This window comes from Rissa tridactyla, chromosome 14 (assembly GCF_028500815.1).
Source record: "Rissa tridactyla isolate bRisTri1 chromosome 14, bRisTri1.patW.cur.20221130, whole genome shotgun sequence".
In the NCBI taxonomy this organism is placed as follows: Eukaryota; Metazoa; Chordata; class Aves; order Charadriiformes; family Laridae; genus Rissa; species Rissa tridactyla.
The window spans coordinates 3561559-3580871 of record NC_071479.1 but is presented as its reverse complement, the minus strand read 5'-3'; the positions used below and the strand labels follow the sequence as shown (position 1 = coordinate 3580871).

The following is a 19313-nucleotide window of genomic DNA, read 5'->3' as shown; positions in this document are numbered from 1 at the left end:
AGCCATTAAAATAACTAAAACAGAACTGGAAGCTTTCAGATTGCAGTACATTAGAATGAAAACTTTACGACATGACACTAAAACGAAACCTTACATATCAGTCTATTTAAAATATGTATCTTATGGTGACTTTAATGGAAAGAAAGTTACAAGTAAATAATTAGTGCTTTTAGGGAAAAAATTACCTATTTCATTCAAAAAATTAGAACTCAAGTGGATCTAGGACTAAATTTCCTTCCATTTTTACTGCTTTCGAAGATCTCCAGCAAGCAGAAAGTTTGGGTAGAAACAAAACTCCAAAGGAAACACTGCTGTGCAACAGTTTCATTGTAACGTTAATTATTTTTTAAATAACATGCTAAGATTTATCACGAGCTAAAAACTTACCATCTTTTATCTCCTGAATATCTCTTGGTTGTACAAAGTCTGGTTTGACATTCTCAAACCACCAGAAGAGTTCCGCAATGAATACCATGACGTTAGGCTAAAATGGGTAAAAAAAAGAAAAAACACACCTCAATAACAAAACACTTATGATTTACCCTCATTTTATTTAAAAATATAGCCTTCATTCTGTTTCTTACCTTTAAAACCAAAGGAGCATATAACATGTCCTCCAATGTGAGGTAAAAGCATTTGTTTAGATATTCATTTGAGAATTCTCTCAAAAGTTGAATATTATAGAGGCTGTCTGCAATTGATGTTACCTCCTTCAAACAAATATCTAGAAAGGGGAGAAAGATAAGCCAGTTACAACGCTATTACAACGTATTAGCCTTCCATCCACAACTAACAGAAAAGCTACAAACAGGAACTTCACAGACTGCTTATACACCATCATTTAATATTTATTGGCTACCAGTGACATTTCTCTACCTGTTAAATACCAGAGGGACAGAAAAAGGAGGAAGAAAAACACAAATAAGAGAGTATCAATTTTGCATTCATTTTATAATCCATACAGGATTTTGCCTATCACAGCAACAGAAAAGGTAAGCAGGCTACAAAGAACACACATAATGACAAAATACAACAGCAATTAAAAACACACATCTTGATTTGCAAATAATAAAAGGTTACTCCTAGGATTCACAGTGCTGGTTCCTTCTGAAAACATTCAGGAGCTCTGCAAGGTACAACATATCTGAGAATTTAAAAACCAATACAAAATGTTGATTTGTAGAAGTTAAATGCAACAAGGACATTGAATTATTAAGAAAACATTTTATGGGAAAAAGAACTCATGTTTGCAATGCTGAAGACTGGGAGAAAAATATCTTAAAATCTAGATTTTAAATGTCAAATTATGTACTACTACAGAAGGACATGAGAATTATCAGCTAACAGTAGTGGACATGTATTCTTTTTTTATGGCGTATTGAAACCAGGCTCGGTTATTTGAACAAAGAAAGCCATATCATCTAGATCTATAAAAGAAAGGATTATTTTGTAGTTCATAATATACAGAGCAGATCCTTCTAAATACAGCAAGTAAAAAAACCCAAAACCAGAGAGGTTACTTTTTGAATACACTGACGCAGAATCCATATGTGACCTGACTCTACACTACCTATTACATGTGTTGCATTTTTATTTGATAATGTATTTCTAGTTCAACTTTCAAAGACTAAATTTTTTTTTTTTTAAGAAATCTTTATTACATACCATCTAGTTTCATTTGCTCTGGACAATAATAGTGTATCACAGCTAGAAGAGCAGCACCATCGCTACCATCCTTCATCAAATCTTCAAGCAAAGGAAAGTACGGTAATTGCCTGCTTGAAAGATGGTCTCTTCGGTAACGCACCTAACAACAGAAAACAATGTTCATATGATGCTAACAAAAAGGAAAAAAAAAAAAAAGAAAAAAGAAAAAAAAAGGATTGTTTGTTAAGCACTGAAAACTCTTTACGGTGGATCCTTTATCGCATTCTGCTCTAAGTCAAAAACAATTTACAAGATTATACTTTCCTCTCAATGGAAGCCAATTCTGAAGACCACGGTGCTTCCCTTTTAATCATTCTCCTCATATCTGGAAGCAATCGTGCTGCTGAATTTCTAGCTTCGTTCACACATTTTAACTTATTACGAGCAATTTAAGTCAAAATCCTTCCACACAGATGCATGAATGCAGCAGATCCAAAGAAAGAGACATGGATAACTACATGAAAACACTGAAAGCTTGGAAAAACAAAACAAAACACAGCAAAAAAATAATTCAGATGAGCTAGTGATTTCTCATACGTTACCTACATCCACAGACTTGCCATCATGTCCGCAGATAGCAAAGTTCTCTCAGAGAGATTGAGAACATCGTATGTCTGGCAAGCCAGTACACAATATTAATGTCATGCAAAAGAAAAAAACACGGCCTTTTCCAAAAGCAGTCAGCAAAAGGAGCAAGTAGGGCCTTTTAAATCAATGGCAAAACTCTCCTTGATTTCACGATGGATCAACATCAAACTCTTCTGCAAACCACCCCCGAGCCCTCAGGTAATTTGGAGCAGAGCTGAAGAGCAGCTAAAGCCAGTCAACTAAAGAACAAATCTTGGCATTGCTTCTTGCAGTTTTTTTGCAAGAAAAGTTTTAGTGTTGGTATTTACTAAGCACCCACATGCCAGCTAGGCGAGAAAGCTGTACCTAAGCTTGAGTGGCAAAGCGACTGGGCAAGGAAAAGAACAATTCACAGCAGAGCCTAGCAGAAATACCGTTCAGTGCTGGAGAAAGACTCCTTTGACACTTTAGCGCATTACTATCACTTAGCATCTAACAAACTATCTTGACTGATGTGGTGGCCTAACGTGCAGATACACAGAGAATGTATTCAACCATCAGAGGAAAGCTGGGTTTTACCAACAGTATCATACACTTTCCAAGATGACCTGGGAAAGCGCTCTCTACACACACAACAGATTCATACGTGTCAATTTAAGATGGCACAGGCTGAGAAAAAATCTGTTCAACGGAACGAAGATCACTTACAATCAAGAGTAACAAGAACCTGTTTCATTTATTTTGCACAAATATAAACATGCTACGTTAAGTTTCTCTGGCAAAGGCAAGTAACTCAAGGCTATGTCTATATGCTACTGCTATTCTTCCCGTCCTTTTACCAGGTCTAAATTATTTTTTCCCCAGCCTGGAGCACTCCACAACTATGTAATGGAATGTGAATCATACTGTACCACACGAGCATATTCCACTGGTTCCAGCATGCAGTGCGATATGGCATGCATCAGATCAGGCTTACACAAAAAGAAACAGTGAGATATACGAGGGTGATTATTCAAATGAGAAACAAATCAAATGCATTAGCAACATCCATTAATGCACTGGAAATGTGGTCATTAAGTCTGGTAAAATAAGTATGCAGACTAAGGTGAACTGGTTAGCTTAAAAGGTTCGTCGTTTATCCACTTAGTCAAACTAAGCACATTAAAGACAAACTTCAGAAATTTCTTTTTAAGCTTTAATTCCTCCTGTACGTAAAGTAGATACGAATACTTCCTTTCCAATAGGCTTAAAAGGAACTTAGGCCAACTACAGTCAATCCTGAGAACTAAAATCTATAAAAATTCCTTGTTTGTTTTAGCATTGGTGAAAAAACTCAAATTTATCATCAAGGAAGTTTTTTTTATGGACTTAATTTAATTCCTTATTTTTTGCTCAACTATTCTTCTCTTAACTATTCCAGTCTTTTATACTGAATAATCTGAATTTTTTCTTATATTCTAAGCAGAGTTTTGTGGTTTGTTCCCCCACCATGTATAAAATTAATGAGATTTGTATGCATTAAAGTGCAGAAATGGGTGCTACTGAAATAGAGATAACTCTATATTTAAAAAAAAAAAAAAATCACAAAAGATGAAAGAAATACAGAAGTGACACAGTATGACAACTACTACGGAGACCGCAAAATCTGTCAGTAAACCAGTATAATCTAAGTGGCACTGGACTAGCAGTAAGACAACCTCTATTTACTCCTTCCTTTACCAGCCACTTGCTCAGTGGTTTCCTGCAAGTCCTGCAGTTCCTTCTACTCTCACCCAGCTGTCTCTAAATGAAACATAAACCTGCTCAACTTCCTTGAAAGGCTATCAAATGTATGCCACAAATACAGATGCGACCTTTAAACACACCAGAAGGTAAGCGATAAGCGCTATGTCAATACTTCCTTACATACTGGCACAGGTCATTAAAAGAGGCTGGAAGACAGGGCTCTGTCACAGATTTTATCAGTCTGCAGGTTCCCATTCGAATTTCCTGTATTGCACATTATTTAAAGTTTTTACTCTGGTCCGTACGTTTGGTTCAAACAAATAAAGGATTATAAGGCAGAGGAGTGGGACTGAGCTCTCTGTGCCGGCAGAGAGATTGTGGGGAGAGGTGACTCCCACATCACACCTGCCTTTTCCAAGCACTGCTCTTTGCAATTTGCAACCGAGACAACAGCTCTCATCTTCCCAGAGAGAACATGGAAACCACCATATCTGGCAAGTGCAGGAGAAAGGGTATCGAGGCAAGGAAAGCAGAGGAACAAAGAAAAATCTCTGCAAGTTGAAACAAAACCAGGAAACTCAGCCAAAAGAAAGTAGCCTTGTATACCAGAAGTACAATTTTATTACTTTTGTATATATAGTGGAACTGATATTCCATTTTCACACTTCATCATAAAGAAAATAAGTATTTTGTTCTGATATGTAAACTGTCTTTCCTCCCACTATGCCAGCTTCAGCCTCATTAATTTAGCATACAATTCCAGCAACTGTCGTAAGGGGTCCAAACTCGTTTGTCAAATCTTCTAACCCCATCTCAACGAATAACGGTGTTCTGGTTTTGACAGATTTACAAATGTATGCAAGAGCAGGCACAAGAGCAGTGCAAGAGAGTTATTTAATGAGCTACGGCAAACATCTGGGTATCTTAACTATGGATTCAGAGATTAAATAGCCATTTAAACCGACCAGCTTTTATGTCACCTTAGTGCTGTGATCAATTGCCTACTTACAACAAAAAAAGTAAATGCAACCATTTCAACTCTGTTCATTTTCTAGTTTTTTTGCTGCTACTCCACTCCATATCCCTCACTCCTGCACTGTGGAAACAATTTTGAAATGCTGTAAAGTGATTATGCTGTATGCTGTACAGTATGCAAAAATCACGTTATGAAAACTAAGCCTTATGACCCAGAAGCTTACACAGGTGGTTTTTTGTTTTGTTTTTTTTCAAAGACCATCTAAGAAGCATTGTAATGGAAGCAAACACTCTGAAGAAATTTAAAAAGCCATGGTTTTGTGGATGACAACTGGTGTAAAAGTTGTTCACTTACAGGTACTAATTTCCAATACCATTTGGAAGGAGACTGCTCAGGAAGCAAGGAAAGGAACGTAGGAATAGGAAAGGAACATCAGCAATGCAAGTTAAAAGCAGTAACACTTAAATGCACTTCAGCAATAAACACTTTCATATTTTAGAGGGGTTGTAGCCTAGAAATTTAGATTTAAAAATATTAAAATGAGACCCAAAAGTCAATACAGAGTCAAATAGTTAGAGGGATCCTTCAGACCACACACCAACTTGTAAATTAAACAGCTCTTTATCCCTTTATCATTGAAGCATATTATTTTACATAAAAAGCACACAAACCTTTGCCACTAACGTGAAAATTAAACAATTGTGCCTTGTTCATAAGTCACACTTTTACGTCCTTTGCACAGCAAGGCCAATTTGAGGAAAGAACATAGCATTTTTTCTTAACATTTTATCAAATCATAAATTAGGAGCTCAGATAGCTGATACACATTACGTTTGAGGAAGATCTATTTTACGTTCTCCAGAAATGAAAGTGTACTATATTTTGCAATGTTAGTGCATTGTGATATAATTTCAAGGGAAAAACGTGGAAAAAAACTACAAACACACACATATAACATCTGAATGCCAAGAGTATGCTTACTAGATAGAACCTGAATAAGCCTCTGAATAAACATTAAACAATTAACCCATGCAAAATGAATATGCCCCAAGAGCTTTCAAAATATATTACATATATTTTGTGCTGTGAAAGTTGAGTCATATTTACCCATGTAAAGTTGACACAAGTTATTTTAAGTTGGAACATGTTATTTTAGTCCAACTGAAACTTAAAGGAAAGTCAGAAGATACCACTGGGCTTGAAAGATAAGGAAGGGCACTGATGATAAGACACACAAAAATTGCATGCACAAAATCTCAGGATTTTCAAGGACTGGATGCCTCACATTTCCCTGACAAAGAAAATACTGAGAAGTTTATATTTAAACCCATTAATCACCAATACACAAAATCACAACTAAAGACAAATTTGTTTTACCTTTTGGTGTCCTGGACTTTCCATTAGTTGCTGTTTTAATTTAATCTCTTTCTCTGTTATCTCTCTCATTTTAAGGTTCACCTAAAAGGGCATAGCATAGAAAAGATATTAAAATACATCTGAGTATATGTTTCCACAAGTTTTCTTCTTCCTCCACTTAATGGTCAATCCATTCTACAAACATAAAAAGTTCACAGAATAATGTGTTACAACAGTTTTCAAGAGCAACTATCTTATTAGCAGTAGCTATAATCACAGCAAGGGAATGCTGGGTTTGCAAAGGAGACATTCTCTTTGGAATGTGACACTGTTGTCACTTGAAAGGGTTTCAGTAACTTAACCTCTGCCCTTTGACAAGTTTCAGTAATTCTGTTAGCTGCATTCAAGCCAGTCAGGATTAAGCCTATCCTGTTATTTAACATGAAACAATGCTTCACCTAAAAAAACCCCCAACCCCTCATGGCAGCTCGTCTGAAAATAAAGAACCCAATTTCCATAGTTTTCCTAATTTAGCTCTTAATTATATTCTTTATTTTAAAATTTGCCTTGAAAAATTTACCAGCCTTATTACAGCACCCTTAAGAAAAATAAATTGCATTTTGCTGCTAGTCTGATTCTCTTCCCCAATGCACATGGAAACCTTGGGAAGTCAAGCAAGAAGATGAAATTAGAATACGTTTCAGTAATAAGGGAATCAAATACCATTAATAATAATCTGTATTAGGAGGATATTATACCCAACTACCATTGCACTTAAGGTAACATGTAAAACCACAGTAATTAAAGTAGTTCTCTTCATCTGAAGTGGAAAAGATGATAGAAGTGCGCAGGTAAGAAAGATGGAGGGAATACACTCATCAGAATCTTTTGAAAAATCTGCAAAGTGAAAATAAGAAAGAGGCACGCTTTTCTCAAAGTAAATTTTACCTTGTTAATCCAGAAAACCATCGCATCCTCCAAATCATAGGGCAGTTCTTTTGAGGCACTGAATGTAGAGAAACGCTTGACACTAGCGACAACCTTTTCGATGCTGATCATTTCTACAGTGTAGGCCATCATAAGGGCGTCAATCATTGCCATATGAGAACTCTAAAAGCAGAAAACAATGAGTACTGAAAAATAAAATTCTTTAAGAAAAAAAAATCACTTGTATATTCTAACTGTATTTAAAATGAAAAATTCCTGAAGTTAGTAACCTAGAAATTAAGAGCTCTTCATTCCATTAACTATTTTAAATAGTGTTAAATAAAAAGAAGATCATTAGGTGGATTTAATTAAGCTAACCATTTTGATTGGTGCGCAGCCCAGATCAGATTCAGACACAGGTGTATCATCACTCTCCATGACGTAAATCCCTTTTCGAGACAGAGCCTGGATCACTGACTGGTGTCCCTGCAGAGAAGCCACCTGATCCCCCTTCAGAATCAGGCTGCAGACACGGCAGTACAGCTCGCTGGACAGCAGCAGCTTGATGACGGGTGGCTTAATATGTTCTTGCTCATATTGATCTATGTAAAACGGGTCCTTCAGCTCCTCGGGGACATTATCTGAAACAACGAAGAAAAGTTGCAACAAGTGGCACCAGTTATAAGCGAAAAGTTACTTTAATTCACAGATAGCATATGAAAGAACAAAACAAAAAATCAAGCACAAAAAATAACAATTGTAATTAAGTCTGTGCTTTTCATATTGCAAATGGTTTTCAATAGGTCTTTGTGCTTAAATTCTAATTAAGTAAAGCATACATAATTGGCTCCTGCCCAGTAACAATCTATACTAGTTGGGTCTCAAGATGCTAGAGACCCTTTCAAGAAAGCACTTCAATATGGACTGAAGTCCCCTACGCTTCTCTATCTGTTTCCTTGAATAAGACCCACCTTAATCAGAATAATACACTGTCACCTCTATGGATTAGGGCATATTATTAGTATTTTAATTTTATTTTGAAATAAAAATCATTTACTTACATCACAGGCTAAAACGCTCTGTGTATCAGATGAGCAAAGTATACATCTTCAAAGCAAAATTTACAGCTACTTTAAGCTTTAATCCCAAAACATTGGCACAGAGCAATTAACTAACTGCAACGCCCAGTCACTAAGAGGGGTGAGCCAAACATTCTCAAACTGAAAAAGAAAAGCAAGCCACCTATTTGTTGGTTCTAAACTGACAAAGTTCACAGAAAGACCAAACTATCTGACTAAAACTGTTTTACAAATGGTTTGCAAAACAACTGAGTCTCCCGCGAGCTGATTGTCCGTATTTTTGAAGACAAGAGTATCGCAGCAAACTACTGCAGCTTTTCAGCCTTTAAATAAAAATTAAAGCCTATGAAGCAAAACCGCTCCACTTGGATTTGGATTCAACATGAATTTTAAACCAAGTCTAAAATTAACTTCTTTCGGAATGGCACAGTTTCCACAAGTTGAGTTATTTTATCAAGCTGAACACAGATCCCGAGTGTAGTAATTTACATGCAAGTTAAAATTAACAACACAGAAGTCTTCATCCTTGCGCACTGCTTCTTCCCCACCGGTTTCCAACCCTCAGAAAGGCTTCCACTTTTGCTATGCTTCAGCACAGCTTCAGAGCTGGCAGGAAAGAAAGGCACTAACACCAATTAATACTCTGATCACTCTAAACACATCTAAGCCATCTCAAATCCACGCGTTGCTTGCTGAAGTCCTGCCACTGTTACAGCCTGTAACACTGCAACACAAGGCAAATGTCAACTCATTATGACAGCTGAAAGTGGAAAGAAATGCTGTTGTAAGCAATATTTCTTGATATTATTGAAAAGACATAAAACAAGTTAAAAATAGATATATCCCCAAATAAATACTTCTACTCACATTCAGTAATCAGACTAGAAGCTATTGATCTTTGTAACAGCCTAGCACTAATAAGGAGTCTTCAACTTTTTAGCCTCAAGTGTATTGTCTTAATAGAAGCCAAACGTTTCATAATTTTCAAACACAGAATTCTATCTTATGCTATCCAGTCGCTGAAGATCTTCCCCCGAAGCCACTTCAACAGTTCATCTTAAATACGTACATCTAGAGTTAAAAGAATTATTAATTTGGCAGCATATTTACTTTTCATTCAGCTCATTTCCAGGATAATTAAATTTCCCCATTCAAAAAAACTCCCACCCATAGCATATCTTTGAACTGCAAAATAAGCTGCAGAGTATAGAGTATTTGTATACTGCAGAACACTTAATGTTCATAAAGAAGAGAAACTGAGACAGAATGTTATCAATTACACGAGCCAGAAATATATCTCACTTAAATAAAAATATGTAGTAAACCAGTGTTGTTGTAACAGCTTTAACAGCTCCTCAGTTAGTCATACAGTACTGCCCCTGTTTTCCAAAATGGAAAGCTTTTTGAAATTCTTAAAAATTAAGATCATTGTTTTTCCTTTATGTGACATTGAATGCTGTAATATACGGAACTACACACTGAAAACGGTTGGAAGAGACAATAAAACCCCGCTGGCACTATTTAAGTAGTATTTGCTAAGATGGGTGTCCATTTTTAGTGAAATAGATAATAAATTCAAATATTTTAATCTTCTTAACATTAGCCAACCTGACCTAAAATCAAAGGCTCTTGAAAGCTAATTCCATTTAATGGTCATTGCCATTTCCAGAAAGAGTATCGAAGCTTCCATTTCTAAAGACCAGGGAAAGATCCAAAAATCAAAACGTAAAGCGGCTCAAATAATTCAACATTTGAGTTTCATTACAAGCAGCTACACCTTTAACAATCAAAGATACATTGCTTTTTACTAAAATTATTTGTGAAAGGAAATAATAGAGTACTAGCTCATAAAATATCCATCAAGAAGTACATTTCTGGTAAGAGCATTAGCACCACTCCAAGTTTTGAAGGCTTTTTTTAACAACAAAAATATGCAAATTCAGGACGTTTGAAATCTGAAGTACTTAGATGAGGGGTTTAGCGAGAACATCTGCCCTCCACCAGCTCCCCGGACCCCCGCAGGGCCGGGTAACCGAGGTGACTGTCTGAAACCGCGCTGTGAGTAATGGCTGGACAAAGAGCCCCCAGTGCCCCCCCAGCAGCCCACCGCCTGCCTCCCCTCAAAGCCCCCCGGCAGGCCACCGCCTGCCTCGGCACAGGCAGCTCACCACAGTGCTCCCTAGCTCCCTTTCCACGGGGCAGGATGTGATTATTTTATAGACTGTTACTACAGAAAGCAAAAAACATTCCTTTCAACACTAACACACCCACAGGGGATACAATCTATTGCATTGGGGGTCTTTACACCAATTATTAAAACAGAAGTGACTATTGGAACATGATGCCCCCCTTCCTGTGTGACAGGGGCAGTAAGTCCTCCCACATTAATTTTCGTTTAAACTAGCAACATTTTAATGATTTTTAAAAGCCTAGCAATAAATGGATCTAGTTCTTAGTGATGAGATTCCATGTCACAGAAATCGATATATTAAAAAAAAAAACCAGACACAACTTTTAACTTGGCTACTGTTCTTTAGTTTGAACGTTCAATCAAGAGATCTGAAATCTTTTTCTTCTATATTGAAGACCCCTCTAACTTCATGTTTCTGATCTCCATAGAATAGCTTAAGGACTGAATGGATTTGGATTGACCAGGATTAAAGGTATGGAGGGGAGGGGGTGAAGAACTTCTAGTACCAGGATTAGTAATTTGAATACTATCATAAGAAGTTACTCATAAACGTTAATCCTCCCATAATCGAAACTTATTTCACTTGCACAGTTTTATTTTCTACATTAGTGTATACAACACTTCTGCCAGCTAAATTTGCCTGTGACAGGAAGGAACCGTTTTGTAACTAATTTGATGTTCTCACTGAAGGCCCACAGAAATTTTAAGGTGTAAAAACCACACCAAAGCTCAAGAGCTGCAATATTTACTCTTCAATTCAAATGTATTTCATACTGGACATAATCATACTATCCATCTGGCGGGCACGAATAAATGAAAAATAAATGGCAGGAAAAATCGTAATGCAAAAAGGATGCTATGTAAGTATATAACTCTGAGTTGAGAACCTTCCAAATACCATAGTTGTAGAAGTGGCATCTCACACAGCCTTCCTGGACAGCCACAGACACTAGAAGTGCTCTAATTGTGAGATATCTTCAATATTTGAAAGTTGCACTTTCAGATGCGGATTAAGAGACTTATCTTTCACATCTCTGCTAATTATTCTTATCTGCAGTATAACGACACATAAACCACTTGCAGCACCCAGGACTGCTCATTCTCCAAAACCCCCTTAAAAATGTCAAAATTCCACATTGCTGAACATCTCAGAAATACAATTTTAGAACAATTATACACCATCACAGTTAACCCAACACTAATTTAAATAACACACTATGGATACACAAGTAGCCACTGGTATTATGGATAGCTTTTCTCACCAATTTTTGTGGATCTGACAAACTCCAAACGTGTCACACGCTTTTTGCTTGCCTCACTACAGAATGTGTCAATGCTCTGTTTGAAGTCTTTGTCCCAGTCTTTCCAAGTCCCAGTTTCTATAAGCATCTTTTTCAACACCTTACTTTCATGACCTATAACTGAACTTAGATGTTAGAAAAATTCTGTTTATTAAAAGTTGTATTTTCACACATTTATGCTCTGGAAATTTGGAAAAATCAACAAGAAAAATTAACTTCTGAGCAATTAGCTTCTAAGCTATAGCTACAAAAATTTCTGCTTGAGCAGTTTAACAAATCATACCAAAGCAAACCAAACCCAATTAAACCATGTCCTTTTTTTTGTTTATAAAAAAAGTCTCCAATACCTTAATTTCAAAAGGAAGTCACTTTCATGTTACTATTGAATGTTATCGAAAACTTTGCAAACACCTTCTGTTTCCCTAATGTGCTTTCCAAGTTGTTACCCCAGAATAAGTTAGCATCAACTTCAACCCAAGCTTTACAGTTGCCAGTTTTAGACAAACTGAGGTGTTCAAAAGACATAAAGCTTAAAAACTACCAATGTTTTTTATAGTAACTTAAAAACAATGACACATAACCTGATAATCAGATCTGTGAAGGCAAACATCATTAATGCAGTCCAAAGTTTGCTATCAAGAATTGTCAAAGAATTGATGTGTACCACGCTACACTCAGTATCAGAGTCGACAGAATCTCTTTCACGCACGGATTTTATGTACATTACATACCACGTTACTTAGTTGCATGCAGTCAGCTTATCATAGAGCAAAAATACTCATTTTTCCTGTTTCCCACACTTACAAAAAAACTAAGTAATAACACCTTTTTTCCAAGTTTCAGCAGCAGAAACTCTAAAGTGTTCTTGGCCCACCGAGCCTACTGGAGAGAGACCTCTACCAGCTATTTTTATAAGAGATGAAGCGCTCGACAACAAACTATCATAATTTCTCATGGAGCAATTCTTTTGGTTTGTTCAATCATATCAATGAGTTCTAATCTCTCAAAGAACTGTCATTTCCAAGTATAAATCATTGTGTACAACATAATTTAAAGGATTACAAAAATAACTTCACTTGTAACAGCTACCAGAGAGACAATTATTGCCAGACTCTCCTCGCTTTAGGGTAGGAACCATTTCTTTATCATCCCACTTACAAAAACCTGTTCAAAGACAACTACCTGATTATGATTTGATAAGGAAAAATAGAGCAATCTGAACAAATTTCACTTATCCCTTGAACTGGAGAAGTGGATACACCCCAGATCTTATTTTACCTCCAGAAGCACGAAGAACTGGTTTCACATGGAAAGAGAGCCAAAGCATCACGGTAAACAGAACAAAGCTTACTCAAATTCTGAGTAGGATTTCATTAGTATCAGTGTCTGTTCACAGAATTATTTAGTACAGTATGGATGTCCTCTAAGCTGCAGATCATGTGCAGAAGCTACATGTTCTCAGCAACTAAGACCACCTGCATTATAATAAAAACATTCTTTGTGGGCTCTTACTACAGAACTGTATTACGAACTCCGTAAGTGTTCTATAATACTACACATGAAAATTTACATACAACAGGCAGAAAAAACACAAGCAAAAGACTTTGTATACTGCTGGTGAGAGTGACCGCACTCTCATTATCATATCTTTTGATCAAGCATAAAGCCACAAACCTGAATGAAGCAGAAGAGACAAAATAATAATTATGGAGTTCTTCACCTCTGTAAACTTCACACAAGTAATATTCAGTGTTTATTAAACTGGCATTATTAAATAAACAAAGGTTTAACTACTGAATATTTGCAAAACACAACAGCTTGCTTAAAAATATTTTTATTATGGACCTGAGAAGGAAGCTGGCAAAGAATATAAGCAAGGAACTCAGGGATTTAGGCTATTTAGCCCAGGAAACATGCTCACACTGCCCCTATCAACCTGCAACTGCGGGTAGCTATTGCAGTACTATAAAACCTTATTTAACAGGTAAGTATTAAGTACTTCAAAGGCCAAAAAAAGCCACAACTTAGATTTCCCCTACAATGCATTACATTAGTGCTTGGCTTTCCTGCCTGTATCTTGCCAAAGGTCTCAGGCTAATGTTAGCATGAAGTCTGGAAATTATGTAAAGCTCCTAGCCCCAATAAAAAAGCAAAACCCACCAAGTTCATTTTGAAAAATCTGCATTTTAGGAACTGTTTCAAAGAAGCAACAACATTTATTATGGAAAAGGCTGCAAACCCACTTGCTCACAGCAAGCTGCAACCCTGAAAAACTTCCGTGCATTCTTTCCTTATCTAAATTTTAACATATGACGGAAAACATAATTTCTACACATAAATTGATGCTGTACCAAGTCTGCTGAGAAATCAAAATTTTTCATTTCCATTGTCTATTTTACCAAGTCATACCGAATGAAAATGTATGAGTTGTGTTCACTCTGACCGCTCAGAGCCCGAGGGGGCAGTGGCACTGAGGGACCAGGTCCATTTCCCCCTGCTCAGCCCTGGGCAGTGCCTGGCTCTGTCGCTGCTCGGCAATCTGGTTCATTCCGCCGCCTGTGAAAAAGCAATCTCTCCCACGGACAGCTTGCCAAGCCTCTCCAAACCTCCCACACTCGCCTCCTGTGAACCGAAGTTCCACAAACTCAGCGGCACCCTTGCTCCTCGGCCACTTAAACGTTATGAATTGTATTTTCACACTGCCAGCAGAATTCCTTAAAGCGCACATTTGGTTCTAATCAAAGTTTGCTGATGAAAAAGATAATTCTGTTCTAATCAAATTCCATTCCCTCAAACCACTGTCTCAGCTAAATGGACTTTATCATCTCTCAAGTGTATAGAGGGGTTTCCAGATGTTTTTGCACAGACTTTTAGAATGATCCATGACAGGACCCCCAGATTCATTTGGGGAGACAGGTGATATCAAATGAAGAAACACTTTCCTTCACAACATGCCCCCCCCCGCCTTCTGGAATTCGGACAAACAGTTGTAAGACCTCCCTCTGGAGTCCATCTGTGACAACCGGGCAGCCACCACAGACAGACAGGAGGAGCTACGGACTTCAGAAACAAACCATTCAGCCCAATTCCCATGCAAGAAGAGGGGCTGTCTCTCTAGCAGCGTTTGTGCTGAAGAGACGAGGGAGCTGCGCTCAGTTGTTTGGCTACCAAAATTCTCTCTTTTCATGGCCAGAAGGGAAAAAAGGAAGAATGCATCATCAAATGAAACAAAGCCCAAATTAGGATTTCAACTTCAAATTATGTCTCGTGCATGCTCTCAGTAATTTGTCCTTGTGGAAAAAAAAAGAAAGGATGAAGAATTTTCCTACTTAAAGGCCAGCTGAGATGTGGAGAATTCAAATATCCTGTAACAGTAAATAGAAAACACAGTTTCAGGTAAAACCTGCACCCATGAATGACTTTTAGTAACAGTCTACACTGGAATGAAATCCCTGTTCACGACCATTTCCACACTTCAGCATGAGCTTAGCCTTACTCAGATGAAAATGAAATCCAGGCTACACACCAGCATTTGAAGGGCACAAATTTATGTCAATTCATATGTCAGTTCCAGATCTAACATTTCCAAAAAACACTCCTAACTTTGCCACTTGAAGGGAAACCCTATCAGATACCCTTCAGGACATAAGACAGCGTTTTAATATTATAAACAGAGAAGCATTTTTTTCCCCACCAAATTGACCAGAACTAAGTCTAAAATAACAAAAAAGCCCGCCCCCAACTTTCACCTTCCTAGTGAGATTTTATATAACAATTTCACAATTCCACTGCCCACTGAACAACATCCAATATCTTAACACAGAAAAAAAACCTCGAGAGGCGACAAGTAATGCATTAAGTTCAAATATTATTCAAAATGATAATCACATAGGAAACCTTTTTAAACCCATCTCTCTATGAATTAAAGAGGCTTATAAATTTCTAAGTATTTTGCAATGCTATTCCATAAGTAATGGTTACTATGTGACAATGCCTTGCAGGAGCCATTTCAAAAATCAAACTAAATTTCATGGGCCATGGTCCTGCAAAGATACACACACACAAACTTACGCACTGCAGCTAACCAACAATGCAACACCAAAAGCCCCAAAAATATTTTTCTTACTACTCATGATTTAACTTCTATTAAAATGTAATCTGAACAAGCCCCAATACAAGCAGAAAAAATGGCAAACGCTGCCACAGCCTTCTCTACCCTAGAGATCACATCATTGTCATTATGAAGGGTGGGTTTCTTTTCCAAAATTTTTAGTCCAAAGAAAGCCAAATACTTATTCAACGTAAGTCTGCACCGTCAAGTGCATAAATAGACTTGCTGTTAACCCCTTATCTGGTCTAAGATGTATAGACACAACCCCAAGTTCTGGAGCCCCAGAGGACACTACAGAGAGACACGAGGCCAAAAACTTTCTCTGCAGCGTAGGAGCCACACCAGTCAATTCTAATTTAGGATTAGCTTTCTTTCGAAACAAAGTCATAATATAAATAGTGCGCCCCCATGTCTGGAATATCCATTTTATCTCTGATCACTAAAAAGTCTTCAGAAAACATTACAAACAATTCCAGCTACCGAAAAATTTTTACATGAGGAAATGTTCTTTAGAGTTATCAATGTTTTACTAACACCCCCCCAAAATTCCCACATTTTTTTCAAACATCATCTGATAAATAGGGGGGGTTTTGTCTCTTGTTGCTTGTAAAGAAATATTTCACTAATATTAACCATAAAGGCATGATTTTCTGTTTTCCCCATAAACATTAAGATGATGAGAACACTGACAGAGCTGGAAATATTAAAAAATAAAAATAATTTAGAAAAATATTCCAACAAGGATTAATATTTAACTACAGGAATGGACTGCTTTTCTTCAGCCTTGTCACAAAGTAAGCTAGTGCTAATCCATTAAGCATATTATGAGTTTGGCGAATTAGACTTAGATTAAACAGGGCTACCTCATTTTCCAAAACAAGATTCTGTACGTTTTTATTATATGTTTTATTCTGGATAAACAAAAATGTAAGTATTCCTTCATATTTCTTCATAATGATGCCACTTAAACTCAAGATATGTCTAATAACAATAATTCAGAATGGACAGATAGATCTAGTTCAAAACAAAACAGCAAATTTCAGTAGATGTCAGGAAAATACTGCACAAACGATACTCCAAGAATCTTTATTTTTCTGCCTTTGGTTGTAAAGGTTGATGACTACTATCACCTACAACTTGCTGTTTAATGTCAGAGAACACAGACAAACTGTACCTGTTCACTCAACATTTCTTTTACATAAAAGAACGTTGCTGATCATAAGTTGATTATTTTTTAGTTAATTTTGAAACCAAAACCACAATCTGACAAAAAAACCCACAACCTCCTGAGAATACAAAGAGTATCAAGGTCCTAGCATCCGTTGGCCAAGATGACTAGACAAGGAAGCACGCTAAAGCCTTCACAGCCTGGAAGGGACTCAGGGCCTGCAAGCAGCGACATACAGTTCTGTGCTGGAAAACCCACCTAGCTAAAATGAGGATTTAAACATTTTGAGGTATGCATTCTTCACAAACACGATCTGTGAGCATTCACCATTAAGGTTTGCTGATTCAGGGTATCTCATATAGTTCCATTATTCCTGTCGAAGGTACCAGGAAACATACAATATTACAGGAAAACAGACGGTCGTATTATCGATATTTAAGACAAAGGTGACTTAAGCCAAATTTAGCTACTTCTGGAATGGCAAGGGAGACACAGAAAGCAAGAACAAAACCAAGAATGACTCCCTGATAAAAGTGATCTTACCTATTCCGTAGGCTTTAGCACAGATCCATTGTAGATTAGCAGCTATTTTTGCTCTGGCTGAATCATAGAGCTCCAAAGGGACAATCTCAACTGCACTATCTGTCAGGGCATCCATTTTTCTTCTGGTACTATCTCCACCCACACAAACATCAACATCCACCATCTAAAACAAAAACAAAAGACAGCGGACTTTTACACGGGCATTTTTAAAACCATTGCATTTTTAAAACGGCAGAGGAGAGGAGCTGGCTGAAGGGATGGCCAGCCTGCATCATGCCAGCCACAATACAGCGGGCGGAACACCAACAGGCCCGACATCCTTCAGCATTTACATTAGAAGGGCTTATTTAGCAATTTAAAATCCACTCGGAAATCAAAAGACATCCGAGCCCAGGGCGAGCATCCCTTTTATTGCAAGCCGCGGATTTACCCACAAAAAGCCCTTTGCCAAGGCTACGGGCGGGCGCTGGCCAAAGAAGAAAGGAGCAGCCCATCACCTGCCGCCCGCTAGAATAAAGGCAGGCCGGGGCGCTCCCGCACCGCCGTCCCCCCCCGTCCGCCGAACAATGCGGGCAGGTACGGCGGCCCCCGCCCGCACCGCCCCCACCCCGCGGGGCCCCGCCGGGGCCGGCCCGGGGCAGCACCTGGGGCTCCTTCCCTCGCCTCGCCCGGGAGGAGAAGCAGCAGAGGTTTCTCGCCCGCACCCCCATCCCCGCTGGCCCCGCCGGGCGGCGGGAAGCCGCGGAGGAGGGCAGGGGGGACGGCGGCTCCCCCTCCCCGCCGCGGCCCAGCCCGCATCCCCGCCCCCACCCGGGAGGAGGAGAGGAGGGAGGAGGAGGAGGAGGAGGGAGAGGGGCGCAGCCCACCCGGCGCCGGCAGGCAGCTCCGCACACGGCAGCCGCCGAGCCCCCGCCGCCGCTCCCCCCTCACGCCCGCCCGCCGCGGCCTACAGGCCCCGCCGCCTCACCTTGCCGCGCTACCGCTGCCTCATCCCCGGGGGCGGAGAGGGTGTTAAGGAAGGAGGGAGGGGGGGGCACCTCCGCGGCGCCCGGGGCCCCGGCGGCGCGCCGAGAGGCGGGGGAGGCTCGGTGGGGCCGGGCCCGTTGCCGGTACAGGAGGGCGGCGGGGAGGGAGGGACGGAGCCGCCGCCGCCGCCGTCGGGCCGCGGCTGCCGACGCTCGGGGCCGCGCGCGCGCGCATGCGCCCGCCACTCACGCGCGCGCGCGCGCCTTCCCCCCCCCAGCTCCCCTCCTCTGCCGGCCGGGCCGGGGCGGCGCGCGCGCTCGGCGGGAAAGGAGGCGGGGCTCGCTCCCGCGCGCGCCGCCAGGCCCCGGCTCCCGGCACCGCGCAGGCGCGGGGGCCCGGCCGCCCGCCGCCCTCGCTAGGCAACGGTTGCCAAGGGAACGGGGACCGGGCCCGCGCGGCGCAGGGCGCCCCGCTGCCCTCAGCGCCCCGCCGGGCCTGGGCCAGCGGCCCCGGCTGCGGTAGCCCTGCCCCGGGGCTGGGGTGGCCCTGCCCCGGCCCATGTGGGAGCCGGGCGAGCCTCACACCCTCAGCGCCCCGCCACGCCCCGCGGGAGGCGCGGAGACCCCGGGTCTGAGCAGGCCGCAGAGTGTTTTTCCCCTTGTGAGAGAAGGAGGGAGGCCAGCCGCCTCCCCGCGG

At 40.0% G+C, this 19313-nt stretch overlaps 1 protein-coding gene across 2 annotated transcripts in view; it reads right to left on the bottom strand.

Moving 5' to 3' along the window:
- Positions 1–18813, bottom strand: part of CAMSAP1 (calmodulin regulated spectrin associated protein 1) — a 28501-nt gene extending 9688 nt beyond the window's left edge. The window contains exons 1-8 of one of the 2 annotated variants that reach the window (XM_054220899.1): positions 18619–18813; positions 17652–17814; positions 7637–7899; positions 7280–7441; positions 6353–6433; positions 1666–1807; positions 585–724; positions 388–484 (exon numbers count right to left, since the gene is read on the bottom strand). In XM_054220899.1, the coding sequence (XP_054076874.1) occupies positions 388–484; positions 585–724; positions 1666–1807; positions 6353–6433; positions 7280–7441; positions 7637–7899; positions 17652–17814 (1048 nt within the window). In that variant the 5' untranslated portion in view covers positions 18619–18813. Of the gene's footprint in view, positions 1–387; positions 485–584; positions 725–1665; positions 1808–6352; positions 6434–7279; positions 7442–7636; positions 7900–17651; positions 17815–18295; positions 18377–18618 lie in introns of those variants that run through there. The other variant, XM_054220898.1, reaches the window with a different exon arrangement.
- Between the last annotated feature and the right edge of the window lie 500 nt (positions 18814–19313).